Genomic DNA, 19,566 nt, shown 5'->3' with positions numbered 1-19,566 from the left:
GATAACTCCGACTGCCAGCGGTGGCTGGAGAGGCATTGAACACTGGGTTTGTGGGGGCTTCAATGCTCCGCTGAGGGGAACCACAGTCAGCTGGTGCCTCACTGGTGATATTGATAAAGCCATCGCTTTTTGAATTAGCTGTTCCACTTCTGTGAATCTGTTGTGTTCGTATGAGCGTGCGCGCCAACTTGTCTGTGTGTGTGTGTGTGTGTGTGTGTGTGTGTGTGTGTGTGTGTGTGTGTGTGTGTGTGTGTGTGTGTGTATTTGTTGGAGCACAATATTGGCATTGTGAAGATTTTCAATTATGAGTAGCTGTGCTGGAAGAATAAGCAGTGAAACTATTGGCCAACCATTTGTATCATTTGCAATTAGTGTAAGAACTAAAGCTAGATTCTCTCTCTCTCTCTCTCTCTCTCTCTCTGTGTGTGTGTGTGTCTCTATCTGTCTCTCTCTCCCCATCCCTTGGTTTAATTGGCTTTTCAGTGTAAAAATGTGAAAAAGTCACTAAGACGGCGGCAGCTTTTCATTTAAACAGATTATGGATGGAACAGTTACCAGTCAGGGCCAAATAGCCCTTTGTAATCCTCACAGAGGACATTTAATTAACTGGCCTTCTTTGCTATTCTCCCTCCAACCCCCCCCCCCCCCCCCCCCCCCCCCATTCTGTTTCTCTGCCTTGCTTGCTTCTTTCTTTCTCTCACTCTATTTCTTTCTACCTTTTTCTTTGCTGTCTCTCTTTTATAACATTTTATTATCTCACACTTTTTTCAAACGTATGAACAGGACGCACCTGCATGTGCAGACATGTGCTGTCAGGTTCAGTGAAACTCTTCTCCAGAGGCCAAAAGACGGGAATAGTTTGTGTCGAATGTTAATGCGAAATGGGAGACGTAGAGAAAGAGACGGGGGGTGTGGGGGGGGGGGGGGGGGGGGGGTCAGTGAAACGAGGTATTCCACATTGTGCCTCCTTCAGTACTGTCAGCACAATGTAGAGCAGGAAGGGCGAGAGAGAGATTGAGAAAACTAGGTAGCAGAGTTAGAAAGGGGCTGATTGGGGTCATCAGAGGAAAGAGGAAAACAGAGTGTGTGTGTGTGTGTGTGTGTGTGTGTGTGTGTGACTGCCTTCCGATACACAAACGCATGCTCACTCACGTCGACATACACGTGTAGACACATTATGTAATCACCTATACATGCGTTTACACTGCCACCAATCACTTCAATGTGTAAAAAAACAAAGATGTTCACTTCTCTGCTTTTTTAATTTGCTTCCTGTAATGTCGATTCTTACTGAGTGTGAACCACTTACATCTAAAAAAAACCCTTAAAGTGGCAGACACTGCACTGCACTTAAGATATCGTATGACTCATAGCGGTGCTGTTGTTTGACTCACATAATAGAAGATAGAATCAGATAATTGTCCATCTTGTCCATCTAGTGTGATTGTGTCTTTGTCCTGTTGGTTGTTGACACTTTGCTCAGGTTTCCGTGATAAACTGTATATATCCTAAATATGTTGGTTATGTGCCGAAGATGTGTACTTTGCAGTAAAAGTGTAATATTTGCATATCATTTTTGGAATATTTTTTTTCACAAAGAGATTATAAAGTTAAAATGATAGAATGACTCTTAGAAATTATAGAAATTACACATTTTTGTCAATTGGACTTGACAGAACCAGTATAAGGGAATCCATTAATTGTGGAAATCAAGACCACAAAGTCTGAGACTGTACTGTACTTTGATAAAAAAACATATATATACAGTACATGTATATATTTCAGATGTAATATCTTCACTGTAATATCATGTATGTGCTTTAAAGTCAGGTCCATTCATATAAAACAAAACTTTCATAGTTATCTCTCTAAATGTTAGTGATTCTAGTCACATGAAGTCCAGCTGATGTCATTGACAAATTGCTACATTTAAGTTATTTAAAGACCTATTCCATTATTGTACTGAACAGACATTTCATTTGCGTATGCGCAAGTGGGCAATATCAAGATAGACATCATTGGAATCTTCTATATGTAATTATACATTGTGTAATAGTACATTTTCTGTTAATTAGTTTGAGATATCATTTGTAGATAATAACCAGAAATAACAGGATTGGAACGTCTGTTTTTGGCTCATCCAGCAAATCCATAAATACCCAACCAATCTACATGGCTTACTTTTTTCTTAACATTGATCCCAGTGATATTTTAAATCCAATTATGCCATGAAGCAGTCTTCTAATTGATCTTTCAACAGTGGCCCCATTGGACTAGTAACACCAGAGGAGAAATTAATCTCTGTCGGGTTATGGTAGGGTCATATTGCATCACCCTCCTCCACTAATCACACATTCAGTGAGCTCGGCCTCTTCTGTTGCCATGTGTTCATGGTGACCTGGTCCTTTCTTTTATTCACTTCTCTTTCCTCTTCTGTTGCTATCTTGATTGTCTGCCCACACAGTTCTTCTAATACAAAAAGGGTCAGTAAACAACATACAGGCTATTCAATTATCTTATTGTCTTTTCTTTCCACAGTTATCTGTCCAAGCATCCCTTGCCTATTTTGAGTTTGGTGGAAATAAGTCAATGAAAGTTGTGTTCGGCATGTTGTAAATATGCTCTTGTCTTCCAAAGGCTTTATATCAACTGGCAGGACAACATTAATACAAGTCACACATTGTAGCTCCCTTTAGTGCAATTTTTCAGCACATCCATGAGTAATAATTTGGAGCCGTAGTAATATCAACATAGATGCCATCTTTAAATACATATGCCCTAGTCGCACAATTAGTCACATGATACTACTGAATACAAGCACATAGAAAGATATAATATATAAAGATATAAAGCTAAGAACGTCACAGCGTATGATTTCTGCGCTCATTATTGTGATGTGGGTTGAAAGCGGATGCTTTGCTGGTGGTGAGCTGGGACTCCCACTGCGAGTGGTATTCTGGTCTTGTTCTCCACAGGACATGATGTGTGCTCCTGGGTGGCTCTAGATGTACACGCTGTTCCCTTTCTCTGCCATTATCTCTGAGCTCGATATTGTAGGTTCCTGCTCCTACAAGTTTTAGGAGCATCCTATTTAAATATAGCGGTACCTCTGTTTAATTCAGGCCATATAGAAGTAATGCCAGCTACTGGCTTGGTGCTATTCTTGAGCTTTTGTATATATTTGTATATTATATGTACATATGTGTTTTTTTCAAACAACTCCTCGTCGTAAATATATACAGATGTATATATATATATATATATATATATATATATATATATATATATTATATGTACATACGGTATGTGTACTCCCTGTTTTTCTACAAAAGTCACGCAAACAGTCTTTTTGATAATAAACTAGGGCTGGACTGTTGAACCACATAAAGCAAAAAGAGAAGGGGAAATATGTAGCTGATACCGATCCTTCCAAAATTCTCCAGATTGGCCCGTGTGGCCTAATCATCTGGGTCAGTTTGGGGTATATATTATGATGTTATGACTATTATGACTGACGTAAAATGAATAGTACATTTCATATCAACCAGTATCTGTAAAACTTAGCAACCAAATAGAGTTTGTGTTGTAAATGCTTCAAAGCTTTGGCCTTCAAAAATGCAACACGGTTATTTTTTTTTTTTAAACAGAGGTATTGAATCATGGCTAAAAGAGAAACAACATTATTCTCACATCTAACACCCCTGGAAACACACTTGTAATGTGGGTGATGTATCTGCGTATGTATTTTCTTATTTTTCTCTTAAAAAGAAAAGAAAAAGCCTCCTGTGCATCTAGTTATTGTGCATACATGTATGTTACAATTATAATGCCACTGTGATGTCCTTATCAAATAAAGTCAAGTCAAGTAATCGACTTCCAAATCAGTTTTTGGAAGTTGAAACGGTAAAGAAAAAAATGTTTGGTTTGATGATGCAATGCCTAAGGAATCCCATGTAGAAAGAAATATTAATGTCACATTGTTATTCTCAGACGGATAGTGTTTCAGCAGCAGGGATAGCGCTTCACATACACCCTCCAGTCCCCGCTGCTGAAACACAGATAGTCTCAACAAAAAAACTTGTTATTATTTTAGGTATTTAGAATTTCATAAGCTACAGTCTATTCATTTGTTTATAGGCCCAGACATGATAACATTATTTTGTTATGGAATATCGCTGTAATGTATTTGATGAGATTATTGCACATTTTGTAGCTGTTTTTCATTTGAACAAAAAGGAAAACTCCTTGAAATTCAGTGATCTCCCATTAGACAATAATAGCACAACACCTAACGCGACAGGCTGCTCTGAGTGTAAAGGCATTACAGAAGGTTCTCTTTAGTTTATGACACAACCTGCCACGAGAGAGAGGTGAAGAAAACAACTAGTTCTAGCTGTTTCTCATCTGTTTCTCTTAATGACTCACTCTTACTGACAGAGTGAAGGGTGACAGGCGACTGGCGCGTGAAGAGAAGGCGCTTCTCCATGTGTGTTTATATGCACGCTTTGCATGTGAAGCTATCCAGGACGGCCCTAGTTGTGTCTTTGGTTTTGGGGCCTCAGTTATTCTGCATTAGTCTCCCCCGTGTATTTATATATACCTGAAATGAATATTTAATGAGACATTTCATGTTTTGTTCGATGTATAAAGTTCTGATAAGATACAGTGACTCGTGCTTTTAATGTAGAGAATACTGAATATTATTTTAGATATAAGATAAGATAAGATAAGATAATCCTTTATTAGTCCCTCAGTGGGGAAATTACAGGATTACAGCAGCATCATTGCTCACAATAATAAGTAAAACAAGTAGTATAATAACAGAAATAAGATAAAAGAGTAAAAAAAACAAGAAGAATATTATATATACAGACGGAGTAGAAATAGAATAAAGTGGATAAAGTGTATAAAATAAATTTAAAAACAATTAAAAAGTACTTGAACGTATTAGTATTGCACAACTGGGCTAAAGTGCTGTTCAGTGCGAAGTCCAAAGTGTTCATATAGAGATTTATAGATAGATTTAGATATATTTAGTCAAAAACAGTGTATAAACAACAGACAGGGGGAGGGATAGATTCAATTCAGTAACGCAAGCACAAAAGACAAACAGGTTACTTAAAGATGTGCTGCTTCTCAAACTCTCCCCCCCCCCAAGAAGAAAAAAAATCAATGATTACCTTAGATTGAACTCTGTACAGGACTGTCAACATAGAACAAAAAGCACAACAATATCTCGAGTGGTCATTACACGGAGAAAACGATCTATTTGACATGAGATAAGTGAAGTTACGCCACACAATCTGGCCCGTGGCAAAAACAGCTGCTGTGAGTCTGTTAGTTTTACTTCCAATCATAGTTTTGAAGGAGAAGGTAAAGTTGGCACTGAAACGGTGTTCCTTCATGTAATACGAAACAATCCTGAGAGTCTTATTGGCGGACTGGACAGATGCTGAGTTTTACACACACACAAACACATTAACACCACACACACACACACACACACACACACACACACACACACACTCTACCAGATGTGTTTTCTGTGTCACAGAAATCAATACAACATTTTTTTTAAAAGTTTGCCGGAAAGAAATATTCTTGGCCGGTGGACTTTTTGTAAGTCATACAAGTTGATTTTGGACACTGCATGTATCCCATTTCAATGAATTACGTGTTTTGAGACAAAATGGTAGTAATAACTGATGTCTCAAGCAATAAAACACTGTTCTGTTTCATTTCAGCTCATTTGCATGTTCAACAAAGTACCCCTACACTAGAATCAGAGCCCCCTAAAGCTTTTATTAGTTATTTTTAAACCCATAACTGGATGTTTGCATGGATCTGTGTCAGATTGACCTCGGGTATGTCGTCAGTTGGGGAGATCTTGCCCCAGCATTGGGGTTATACCATAGCCTGGAGTCAGATGTTAATCCATGTTTGGCTTCATAGTAGACCACTATTCTGGTATTTAACTTGGTGTGAAATACGGCAAGCAAGTATGGGCTTCACAGTTGTACAATTATATTTAGCTTTAATTATATGGACAATTATTTTAAAATGAAGAGCAATCTATTCCTCAGCTTCTCCTGAAATATCAATTAAAGAAAGCCGTAATGTAAAAATACCTCGCTGCTTAGGATTGAATGACAGAAGTTACTCAGAAGGTGATTTTGGGCTGCGTCAGATATACTGGTACAGGTTGATAATCAAACTCGCCATCTAGTAAAGTAGAATATTTGAGTTTCTTTTCCTTTTACCCTTGCTTTCTAGTATTGAACAGATTTGAAGGCTAACTCGGAGTCTACAGTGGAACTGGTGCATTGACTCCATTTTCTTAGGAAAGTAGAGTAACTCGCTGAGGTGATAATCAGAGTTCAAGTCTGAAGTGTCCGAGGTTGCTTCGTAGACATGACTTTAAACACTAAAACATGAATATGAAACGTGACAAAGGGAAAGCGGTAAGTTTGATGTCCTCAGGTCGAAGTTGAAAAAAGCCATTCAGCGAAAAATAATTTTCAGAAAGAAGTCCGGAGGTCAACAAGTTGAACTTAAGTTCTTTCCATCTACGTCATTGTGACTTCTTCAATACTTCCAAATATCAGTGTAAAAGCAATGGAAATACAAACGCGCAATGTCACAACTCTTCTCAGAACTGCATACGAGGAAGAGCTTTCTTTTTCATTAGCAATAAGAGAGGCCAAGCAAGTGTAGAATAGTGTTGTATTCACTCGTCCTGTCTTTGTGTGTTCTTGCCATTCCTCGTTTCACAGTAACCTGCGTTGAGAGGAGCGTGTTTCTTCATGTATCCTGATTTAATTAATCGTCTGACCTTTAGCTCTGTGTGGAGGGAAGGCGGTTTTGCATTGATTAACAGATCTCTGTGGATAAAGCCTGTTGATGCAGTGTGAAGAAGAGCCCTGTGAGATGTCACACCTTAACCAGTGTGTCCCGGAGACCCAACGCACACTCTGGGGCTAACAAGGAATGCATATCTTGGGAGCTGAACATTTCAATATCCCACTTCTATTAGAATATAAGCTTTGGCCGTCCCACACCTTCAGTTATGTCCGGTAGCACTGTTTATAATCTCGGCCAGTAAGAGAGAGGGCTTTGTTGTGATCCATTGAATAAAACTCGTCTGAACCAGCCATACAATTGGACCTAAAAGACATTTTCTCTGCAACAGATGGGATCTTTACACTGCCATTCAAAAGTTTGGAATCTCTCGACACAAAAGCTTGACTCTGTAGAGACGGCCTTTCATGCTTTTTCAGGTTGTAGAAAGTCCTCTTTTGCAAATAGATGTTATTTTGTATGAAGGGAGAAAAAAAGAAAACGCTGTACAATAGTTCAACCAGACTGAAAACCGAGATGGCAGAAGGAGACAAAGATCCCTCCGAGCCGAGGATTTTACTTTAGTTAGAGAAGTGGGTGGCACACAAAAAAGCTAAAGGGTCCTCCTCTAGAAAAAAACTAAATTGTGATCCGAATGGCATCTCCTGTGTTTTACATATATTTAGAACCGTGGTAACCATTACAAAACCCGGGAAAAATACAAGTTCATCATGCTAAATGATGTCAGAATGCATAACAACAATTAATAAAGCTGTTTCACTGTCTGTATTGTTTAACCTATAACTTTACTGAACTTCTCATGGTAAGTTTATTATGGATGTATAAAGAGATCTATATATCTTTGATGAATATGAAGTCAAGGTAGGCTTGTGCTTCACAAGTTTTTTACATTTGATGATACTTTTATACTTCTTCTCCACTACATCCCAAATGTAAATAGTGTACTTTTAACTGCACTTCATTTGTCTGACAACTTTAGTTACATAAATTAGGATTACAGTTTCTCATCCTCTCCCTGTCCAGTGAAAAAACCACGTATCTCTTTAGTGGGATTTAACCTTTGTGAAAAAAATGTCTACTTCTTAGGATGAATAAACTATTTAAACCATGAAAAACCCGTGAAAAGTTGACACGTCATGAGCTCAATATCGGCAATCTGTTTTTTGAGTGTCTTGTAATTTAGGGCTCAGTTCCTAGCACAAGGACACTTTAAAAAGCACACTGGGGGAGCTGGAGATGAAAGCACCGATCTTCCCATTAGTGGACAACCCCACTATAACTACCAAGCCACAGTGGTCCCTAATGTATTAACACTATTTTTTCAAGACTAATATCTCTTTGTTGCCGTACCACCAAACTGCATAGTCAAATACATTTCAAGGGAAACTTATTTTGTCACATACGTTTCAAATGAGTCTGCAGAAGTCTGCATACAGAGGAGGTCGAGGTCATGGATGGGTCCGAAATCACTGACTTGGCATCCCATGAGACTGTGTCGGCATCCCACGTGAACCAAGTACATTTATTGCCTGAACATATCCATGTAGTAGATGTGTTCCCTGAACCTAACAATGTACTTTTTTTCTACCATTATGGAGTCATTTTAAGCAAACCCTTATGTTTCTTGTCACACTATATTTGCAGTTTCAGTCCTCTTAAACAGTTTCGTACTGCCACCATTATCCAGGAGGAAAAAGATGTCCTTCGAAAAGTGAATCGAGAGCGCAGTTGGAAGGTAATTTTGTACGAGACAGGGCTGCTTATCATTACTCTATACCACCTAAACTCACCACAACAACTGTTATCTGTATATGAAAAAGTTCTACATTCAGCTTGTAAACAAATCATTAATAGTGACACCCTGGGAAAGTCCAAGGTCGTGCTGACTGATAGCCCCTTTGAGATTTCAGCGGTATTGAGTGTGCTAATTTATCTCAAAAATACTCTCACATTTTTTTTCTATTCCTCATTATTTCTTGACCTAAAGATGTCACTCAAGTCAAGTGGTTTAGCTTCACTGAAGGGGATGAACAGATCGCAAATGCTCCAATAGTAATTGACTACTTCCACTTCTTTTGCTCTCCCCACAGACCTTGAGAGTTCGGAGGAAAACATGCAACTGGAAGGATAAATTGATTAGCTGATCGACAGAAAATCAATCTGCAACTAATTAAAGCATCAAATAATCGTTTCATTCATTCCAGTTTTTCAAATCTCAGCGTTGGAATCTGTTTAACTTTTTATGCATAATACATGATACATATTCGGCTACAATATCTTTGCATTTTAGACTGTTTGGCATACACATTTTAACAGGTATTATTCACAATATTATTGACAAAACAGCCCTGTCCATAGGCACAGGGCTGTTTTGCTTCATAGGTACTGCTCATAAATCCTGTGTGTTGTATATAATTATCGGGTCCGTATGTTATGGTGTACATAAGTTGGTTAAAAAAAAAAAACGCTAACCCTGAAGCGTTGACATTGTTCACCCGCTCTCACGTCACATGACAAAAACAATCTTTGTTGCACATCTATTGTGCATTTACAGGAGCAGTCCAGAAAGGACACACAATACAGTAGTTATTCAATACACATCTTATATTGAATAAGTCTTGTTGAATATGTGACCTCAACAGATAAATCCTAATATGCAAAATATATATAAATACATATAAAGTTATGCACTGTGCAGTGTCTTTAAAAAAAAAAAAAGAACATGTCATAGAGGTAAATGTTGGATTTCTTTTTGGCAGATCTGATGACAAAGTGAGAAAAATACTAAACGGAGCAGTAAAATAAAAAGAGGTGTTAGCTGGACCAGGAAAACATATTTTGAGCCCTGACTGTATTGGCCAATACACAGTTATTGGTATTCATCTTTATCAACATCTGTATCATCTTTTTAAATGTTGGTTGGGGTATATGACCAAGGGGAAAATGAAAAAGTGAAACGAAAGTTGAAACTGACATAACTATGTTGAACAGTTGTAAAAAGGTTAATCATAATGTGTGAGGTTTTCTTTTCTTCTTTCAAAGGCAGGGACGACAGAAAACGTTTAAAAGCCCTCGCAATAGAAAATGGCAACTTGCCCAACCTTGACAACAATTTGTGAGCATAACTAAATTAACATGAACTAAAAGCAGCAAACACAGCCTAAATTATTCATTATGCGTCGGGTTTAAGGACTCAACACATGCTGTATGGGAACAAGATAACAAGATGTGAAAATACATATATAGCAATGCTTGGACTTGCAACCTATCGGCAAAATGAGGTTGGTGGGTATGGAAAAGCCTTCTGTAGCATTATTAGTAATTGCGGGTTTTTTTCTCCAGAGATTGCAACATATCATTAGATCCATGAGATGCATTAGTGTGAGCGATGGCAGCATCACCAAGCTGGATCTCCCAATGGTCCTTTATTAGCCACTAATCCACTGATGATCGTTATTAGTGAGAAAGGAGTGTGTGAGCGCGCTCGCGTGTGTGTCTGTAAGATGCATTTTGGCATAGTGCTCTGTCTATTAGCCCAGTGATTTATTATCTGGGTAATGCCATCCCTTCTTCCCCAAAGCTGCATTGTCCTTTTTGCCAATTAATTCTGAATCTGTTACGACCAGAGGGAGGGAGGGAGACAGAGAGAGAGAGAGAGAGAGAGAGAGGGAGAAAGAGGAAGAGAGAGAGAGGGAGAGAGAGAGAGAGCGATCATCAACAAATACATTGGTTAAACCCCAGAGTCAAGTGAGGTGCTATATTCTTTAGTAAGACGTGGCTAGTTGATTTCGCTCTTGTGTCTTCTTTTGATGTCCGTTTATGCTTTTCTTCCTAACGTTCCCTCGCTCTCCACTCTCCTCCAATGCCATTGATTTATGCAATTGCCTGCACGCTGTTTTCTTATTTTCTTTCTCTTCTTAAATCTTCCATCTTCCACTTTCCATTGTTCTGCTGTTTCTATAACAACCGCGGGGTCATTTCTCAGCCTCTGTGTTTCACTCTTAATCCTGTTCATGCGACACCGGCCTCGGTTGGAGGCGTTGTGTGTTTTCCGGAGTTATTCTCGTGAACGCGATATCTCAGGAACCTCTTGAGGGAATTTCTTTAAATTTGGCACAAATTGATTTGATTTTGGTGTTCAAACGTCAAGGTGAGAACTCACAAATTCATATATACGCTAATTATGACAACGTAGCTTCACTGTGAGAGAAACACTTGAGAGAAACACTTTTCTGGCCATTATGCAACGCCATCACTCAGGAACAGAGGGGAGAGGTTGTGACCATATCTCATATGTTGTCGGCTACTGAATATGTACTGCAACCACATCCTACGCCGATGGTTTGTTACCATCTCCCGTCCATCCACTTTGCATATTATACTGTCAAAAAACAAAAGGCATTTTTACTCCTCAGAAAGTCAAATATATTGGAAAATCATCTTCTGGACTTTAGCCCTCAGAAAATAAATGTAACACAATTAACGTGACGCCATTTTGTTATATATACATCAAATGAGAATAAATCATCATTTTTTTTCTTTCAATCGGGTGCCAACACTGACCCCCCCCATAAAGCAGTTAAGTGGCTCGAGCCCTGAAAGTACACCGCTGCTCCCCTGCCGCGATCAGCAAACTCCGCTGCGCAGCATCTTCTTTGAGTGTGTGTGCGTGCGTGCGTGTGTGTGTGTGTGTGTGTGTGTGTGTGTGTGTGTTTGTCTTACCAGTGTCCTATGATTGCTGTTTACACGGGTGCAGACAGCACAGCACTGATGATAATTGCTTGTTGAGATGCAGAGATGGCCTCCTCTTAGTTCCTTCTAGTTGTCTGAAATACGTGACAGTCGAATTGAAAGCGTAACTGATTCAGGTGAGAAGAAAAATACTGGATGACTTGAGCATTGTTACCACCACATCCTATTTTTTGGGAGATATTTATATGCGTTTTGGTATTTATTGTTGGGAAAAATTCATAATAGTTTTTTATTTTCATGTGTCTAGCATTGCTTTTTCTGTTCTTATACTTAATGCTAACATGTTGTCAATAAGGAATTCAGAGCATATCTATTGCTGGCACAATGCTCTCAACATGGCGACGCCGTCTCTACGTCCAAATATAGTCACTTGTGTTCCCTGGTTGCAGAAAGCAGACATGGCGTCGGATGTAATCCCCAGTCACCAATGGGTGATGTCACCGTGTCTTCTTATATACAGTTTATGAATATAATCCACACAGAGGGAGAGTGACTCTGCTCAGGTAGATATAGTTGTTAGATACTATATTAATGCTCTGAATGTCGAATACAAAACCTTCAATAATTTGTTGCACTGAAGGACTGTTTTACACCTCATTAATGTGTCTTTTAAGGGCTTGATTAGGCATTATTAATGTGTAAATTAATTATTCTGCCATTTATTTTCTCATTGGACTAGTTTTGTTCATTAAATGCAAAAGAATAGTGAAAAAACAATTTATTATGTCTGATGTTCAAATGCCTTGTTTTGTACATCCATAACCCAAAGATATTTAGTTTATTAGTTTGAAAGTCCTCGAATGAAAGAAGCCAGTGCCAGCGAACGTTTGTAAAAAATAATCAACAAAACATTTAATCGTAATCAAAATAGTTAACAGTATTAAATAGTATCTTCCTCTTGATTAATAAATATACCAGTCAATCATCTTAGCTTAAAGTTCCATCAAGGGTTGCTTGTCGTGTCAGAGGTTTGGTTGTCTAGTATTACTTTTATTAATACTGGTGTGAACGATGTGCCCACCTGAGAAGTACCTAATACATGCAGACAGTCGGTGTTAGACTCTCTTTTCTGATTGGCACCCGTTTGTTTACATGAATTATTTATTTTTGAGCTGGCAACGCTGCTACCTGAGCCGGCAGCACAGCAGGTCGCAGTGAAACACTGGTCTGTCGCTGGCTGACGGTCACATGGTCTGCTCCGCATGAAGAGTCTTTGGTCTGACAGAGAGGAACACGGAGACAAACAACTCTGGAAGACCAAAGGGAGTACAAAAAAAAAGGCCTGAGACTTTTACATTTGGAGTGAAAATGAACGCAGCGAGCACAACCACGTTCGCTTTTTGTCTCAATATGTCAGCAAAAAAAAAAAAAGCCGATTTGTGTCAGTGTGTCTGTGTGTAACAGGTGTGTGAAACATCTGATCCTATAAAGACAGAGAGGCACGGAGACAGTGTTTCTGTAACCTATGCGAGGAACATCATTACTAAATGTGGCTGATGTAACAGTAGTTCAAATCAGGAGAGACTGGTAGTTTAACAATAATTTATTACAATTGCATATTAAAATAGTGCAAAGTCTTTGGCGGTTGGACTCCATCCTGAATTCGGATAAGCAAGGGGTAGAGATGCTACTCCCCCATGGAGTCCACACACTGGTGGTGGTGTAGAAGAAGAGATGCTGTAACGCTGATTGGAGGAGCCTGGAAGGGGGGGGGGGGTCACATCGGTTTGAGCTGAAACGACAACCGACAGCAGCAGAGAGGAGAACATATTTAAAAGTGTGCCAACCACGCTGTGATTGGCTTACAGAACTGTGCTGCCTCCGATTGGTTCATCCATCGTGCCCGCCCCCCAATCAGCTGATGGGGTAATCGCCGGAAGAATAAGAGGCTTCTTATGAATGAACCAGAGTGTAAAGAGTGTCTTCCTTACTGAACATTTTAGCTTCATTGAATTTACCTCGGCTAACAATGTGGAACGAAGGGCTGCCACAATATCTGTATGTCACCATTATCATGGCCAAAAACAATCATATTGTGATATCTCCTGATAATAAATATTAATAGCATTATCCATCAAATTCATCTTTGATTGTGTTGAATATTTTATTATCGTCAAAAAAGGTGTATTGCGTGGAAGCCTCAACTGTTTCTACTGACCCTTCCAAAAACACATTGTTTGACACAATGTGACTGTACACGCAGCAGCGTACCAATGTGTCGCAATGTAGCGTTCCTCGTGTTTTAGAAACATTTCTTCACATGAGCCATAAGGGTGGTCTCCGCTAGTCACCTCGATCAACCATCCCTAAAGTGCCGACTTCCCTATTTCACCCCTCTTCAGGTCCAGAGTGGTACTTGGTCCGAGTGGAGTTGACTGTGATGGATGTCAATGATAATATCCCAGAATGGAGCATGGTTCCTGCTCCTTACCTGGCTGTGGTTTCTCCTGATGCCCCTGCGGGGGCGCTGGTCTACAAGCTCCAAGCTGAGGACGGGGATGAAGGCAACAACGGCGAAGTGGAGTACTTCCTGTCTGACGGTAGGCTATTTTTTTCCTCTTTTCTCCTGCATGTCCTATTGTTTAACATTTTATTTGACAGAACTCTTTCCTTTTTTTCTCACTCCTTGACTCGAGGTAAGGTAGATGGGTAAGGACACTAGGGCACTATTAATATATTAACTAATATTAGTGTATAGAATAGAGGGATCCCTTACACATGTAAGTGGAATGTTTGAAGCAGAATAGTCTCATGAGGAGTTCAGATGGTACTTATTGCATCCATAACATCTTTACAGTTTCCTGGTAATAATAATGTCGACGTTCAGAGGTTTTATATATATTTTATCAATGCACTAACTTCAGTAACAATAGCTCTCAAAAAGAGTTTAAATTATGTCTAATAGTCTGCTTGGTTTTCGATGATGTTTCATCATTACAGTGTATGATGCAGAGGCGATGAATGTATCAAAGTCAATACTTTTTTTTCAAAATGTATCTCGAGATGCAGAATCCAGTTTGTTTCTGTCGCTCCTTGAAACTTTAGCCTCCTTTTAGTTGATATTTCATGCACACGTAGTTATTTTTCCAGTGAAATTGAATTCATTTCTCCTCGACGCAGACATAATTGCTTTTTTTTTTTTATTGTTCGCCATGTAACGATTCACTCTGCCCGTCTGTTAAACCCACTGACTGTCTATCAAGAGACGAACTGACAGGGGGGGGGGGGGGGGGGGTGTGACAGAGAGTAATTGACAATATGAATGTAAAGAAAAACAGAAACACGGACGCCGTTTTGAATTGATGTTGCTTTAATTGTTTTGTGACTGCAGCACTGTGACAGTAGGATGCCCTCGATCACACAGAGTCAAACATGATAATTGCATTGCAATTACAGAAGTTATGAAAAATCTCCTCTTCCTCTGTTATGTTAGCAAAGGTTAATTAATTGTCTCACTCGTAGTCTCTCTGCTCTTTGCAATTCACATCTCAACGACTTGGATAACCGTTGTCTGGCACTTGACCAAGGCACGCTTGGCTTGCGTTTACTGCATTTTTGACGGCTCTTGAAGGCACCGGTATTTAAACAGCCTCTTGGCGTGTAGTTCTGAGCACCGCTCGAGTCTGATCTGTAACCTCCGCAGTCTATTATGTGTCCTGCTATTCTTTCCTTCTACGCTGAAAGCCTCCTCAACATGAAACCAAAGAAGGATTTCGGGGGAATTAAAAGCAATCACCTTCACCTACCCATCTTCAACTCGCAATGACATCATTTTTTGCATCTCTACATATTGTATCCGCTTTGGTAAACACAACTACAGTTTGCCGAAAACACCTTCTTCTTTCGTTTTAAATTACATTTTAAAGAATCATTTGCCTCACCGACATATTGGGTAATCTGTTACACATAAAGGTTATTTAAAACATGCGTTTGGTTACCTTTTATGACTACTACTCTTATATGTGTATTGTACTATTGTACTATTTAGATATCTTCTCTTTGATCTAACGCTCTTCCATATCTTATATAAGGATCGGAATATTGGATATGCAATAATTGTGTGCAGCGATGCATGAAAACCCACACAGATCATGGCCTTTTAATGAAAACAAAAGTGTTGTAAATGTGTAATTTAAGAAATTGCATTTTTTTTCTGTGGGAGTTGAAAACAAGTTATGATTCTAATATATTGAATAGAAATGAAATTGGTACTACCAATCAACGAGCACGTTGCTCCTCTTCTCTGCAGGCGGCGATGGTCGTTTTGAAGTGGACAGGAAGAACGGCCAGGTACGAACGACCGGCCTCCCCCTGCAGCGGGACAGGGAGTACCTGCTGACGGTGGTGGCGGCCGACCGGCTGGGCAGCCGCAGCGCCCCCGTCGTCGTGTCCGTGGTGGCCGGAGCTCGGCCGCCGCAGTTCACCAACGCGTCCTTCACCATCGCCATACCGGAAAACACGCCTGAAGGACAGTCGTGAGTTTTTTTTTGTTTTTATTTGTTTTTTGTTTTCTTATCAGGGTCCGAGCAACTCAAAGTCCCTATTTATTTGTTTTATTTGTTTTACCTGTATTTTAGCTATTCTTATTTATTTATTTTTAGCTTTTAGGATGTTTTAATTATGTGAAGTGTCTTTGAGTATTATGAAAAGCGCTATATAAATTAAATGCATTATTATTATTATTATTATTAACGCAAACACACACTGGGATTAGAAATGAAAAAGAAGCGTTGTCCAAAATGAAGGGTTTCTAGATGAAGGGGTTTACACACCACACACACACATCGGTGGACACACAGATTTCTCTGAGACATTTGTCTTCCTAACATAGACATGACACATAATATTTCTTTCTACCTGCCTATTAAGTATTGATTTACACACACACACACACACACACACACACACACACACACACACACACACACACACACACACAGAGTATGCCATTTTAATGCAGTGGTCCGTGATGGATTTAGTGCATAGCCTGAGATGATAGTTTATTAGCGTGATATATATATTAAAATATGCACAGCACACACACACAAACTCAAACATTTCCATAACACAGACCCCCCCCACACACACACACACACACACGCTCCTGCATGCCTTCACACATTAAACTGCGTAGGAATGTGTACCCTCACACACACATGAGCACACACACACACGGCCTCAGGTCTGACTAAAGTGCTACAGTTATGACTATTGTCCTTGGATTGGTGTCGTTATCCCCCTCCAGCTCCCCTGATGTGACTGACACACATGACAAACCAATAAAGTGGATATGCCAGTTTGTTGTTTACCCTGATTTCATCAGGGAAGTTGTGTCAGGGTGAGATGGCACGTCCAATAAATAACCAGCAACAACTCAACTCAGCGATTTACACCTTTATGCGGGGGCATAAATAATAATAACCCGACCCCCCTCTTAGTGTTCTCTACGTGGCGCTGCTCTGGTGGGAGCTCCATAAAGAAATGTACTTGACACTGCTTCTTCTTCTTCTTCATAGTTTGGATTTTTTATTTAAAGTGTGGTCGTTTGAGGAACTTATCCATAGTCGTATATATAACGCCCACAGTTTGGAGGAACTGATCAGCAGCACAGGCGCAAAGCAATGAACTGCTGCTGATGGGGAAAGCAGTAAATCTAATGTTAGACACCGAAAAGAAACAATCAATATCAGTTTTAGTGTAAGCTATATTTAGAATATTTTCACCGCTTTACATTGCCGGCAGACAGCCCTTTCCGACGGGGAATTTGCTATTAAATCTGCCTCAATCGGTCGGATTGTTTGTTTTATTGTGAGACTTTAGTGTTTTAAAGGGTTAGTTAAAAACTCCACCAAAGTGACACAATGAAACAGATAGTTTCAATGAATATTAGCTTGATTATTTGTTGCTGCGCACAAATATATTCACGGTAACATCTGCTCCACCTATTTACCCGACTACTTGTCTGTACTATCTTGCTGTCTACTTCATTCTGATCTATAAACATAAATTCTCCTTTGCATATACGAGAGTATGTAGTCAACTTTGACTTAACGTGTCGCCATTTTCGGCCACTGCTCGGGGAGCTGGTACTAAATCCGAGCTCCAGGTAAGCCGACTCTCAGAGCCAGGAAATGCAACACCACAAGCATCGCAACGAACAATGTGTGTGTTTATCCAAACACTTTAAAGGAAGTGAGGTTTTCTTCAGGAAACTGGCGATATTGTGCGGCACAATCTGAAATATTTATGTTAAACCACCCTGTAATTTATGTGACGGTAAAATCTGTAAATAGTTTGCAGTGTTTGAGAGCACACTGTAACATAATGTTTGGGTTGTGTTTCTCCTAAACACGTTTATCTCTTATTATAACTATTTGTCAGCTTATAGCTGAAGAAGCATTTTCAGAATGCTGTCCTTTCCGTGTCAGATTCTTCCCGTATCCCGGGAGGAACTCGGCACTGGAGAGCTGGTCCATTCCGTCGAGGATCCCCACTAAGATTTAACAATAATCATATTTAATATAATATATGAGGACAACACGTTACAGTTTGCAAAAAACACTGGTAACATGAATAACCTAAATTAAAAGCCTGGCAAGTTCTTCAGTTCAGGTTGTGGTTAAGTTGCCATCTGCAGCACAGATTCATTCTCTACACCACTGTATCATACACACACACATATATATATATATACACACATATGTTCAGAGGACGGCTTGCCCTAACCATGCAGATATCATACTCCGCTCTCTTCTACCCCGCCCTCTGCTGCACATTCAGTCAGTGGTGTACTTTTTTTCTTCACGTCTCCCCAGCTTCCTGGTCACACCTGCCGTGTCCTTCCAGAAGAAACCAATCGGCTACACCCTCCTCATCAATCCCAGCAGCCTCTTCTCCATCTCAGCAGAGACCGGCGAAATCAGCCTGACCCACCCTATCGACTACGAGAGCGACCAGCACCGGTACCTGCTGCTGGTGCGAGCCAGCGAGGGCCTGGACAGCATGAGCAGTGCAGTGGAGGTTTGTGTGTGTGTGTGTGTGTGTATGTAGGTGTGTCTGTGTGTGTGTGTGTGTCTGTGTGTGTGTGTGATCTGAATTCAATGTCACAATTCCACTGTCAAATTCAATGACTTGACGCTCTTCAAACCTCAAAGATTGTTGACAGTACGAGGCTGTCTCGTCAAGTCTTGCACATCCGGTGCAGCGTACTGCAAACAATGTCTGACAACTCCTCGAATTAATAAGTCTCCTCCGAGTGGGATGGTGTCCGGTCCTTTTTACTCGTTCCTCATGTGGCACGGCTGACTTTCATCTGCTGCATTTCGAGGCATTGTCACACGCTTCAGAATTGCGAACCCAGTGCAGTGGAAGGTGGGTGGAAGACAGGTGTTGCATTGTGGTGAGCAGTGATGATTAGGACGTTTCTTGCAGACAAATAAAGTAACCACACATGGTCATTAAATCCCATCCTCGGATGCTGGTGGATTTCATTGTATTGACCTACAGTTGCCGTATGGATGTACATCGCCGTGAATGTCGCAGTTCAAACGATCGTTTGGTTCTGGTGCCAACTCAATGGTCTCTTTTTTGTTAAATGGGAGGCATTTTGAACTCATCGATGCTACACGGGTTGTTATGGGATGCCTTTAACTCGCATTGATTGTGAGAATGCATTAAAATCATCCACCGCAAAGACAATCGTACACTTTCAGTTGGAGCATGAGTTGTGTCTTCAGTCGAAAAAACCCAAATAGACTTGTCTGTCTGGAGCGACTGCTTTGGCATTCCCAATGACTTCCTTATGTTGTCAGGAAGTGAGAGAACAGCGGTTGACCGCTGCAGGCGTTGATGCATCTGGTCTGGTTTCCATCATTACTCTGGCCTCAGGCTGAAACATGTCCTGCTGAACCGATCTGTCCTCAACTGCTCCCCTCTGGGCCCCCGAGGACCACAGAA

The 19,566-nt window shown here is 40.1% G+C and overlaps 1 protein-coding gene across 1 annotated transcript in view; it reads left to right on the top strand.

The window, feature by feature from the left end:
• Positions 1 to 19,566, top strand: part of si:ch211-186j3.6 (neural-cadherin) — a 272,276-nt gene that overhangs the window by 68,321 nt on the left and 184,389 nt on the right. The window contains exons 2-4 of the mRNA XM_034527653.1: positions 13,953 to 14,150; positions 15,860 to 16,085; positions 18,426 to 18,630. Coding sequence (XP_034383544.1) covers positions 13,953 to 14,150; positions 15,860 to 16,085; positions 18,426 to 18,630 — 629 coding nt within the window. The remainder of the gene's footprint in view (positions 1 to 13,952; positions 14,151 to 15,859; positions 16,086 to 18,425; positions 18,631 to 19,566) is intronic.

Source organism: Cyclopterus lumpus, chromosome 3, assembly GCF_009769545.1.
Source record: "Cyclopterus lumpus isolate fCycLum1 chromosome 3, fCycLum1.pri, whole genome shotgun sequence".
In the NCBI taxonomy this organism is placed as follows: domain Eukaryota; kingdom Metazoa; phylum Chordata; class Actinopteri; order Perciformes; family Cyclopteridae; genus Cyclopterus; species Cyclopterus lumpus.
This window is presented reverse-complemented; position numbering and strand designations above follow the sequence as displayed.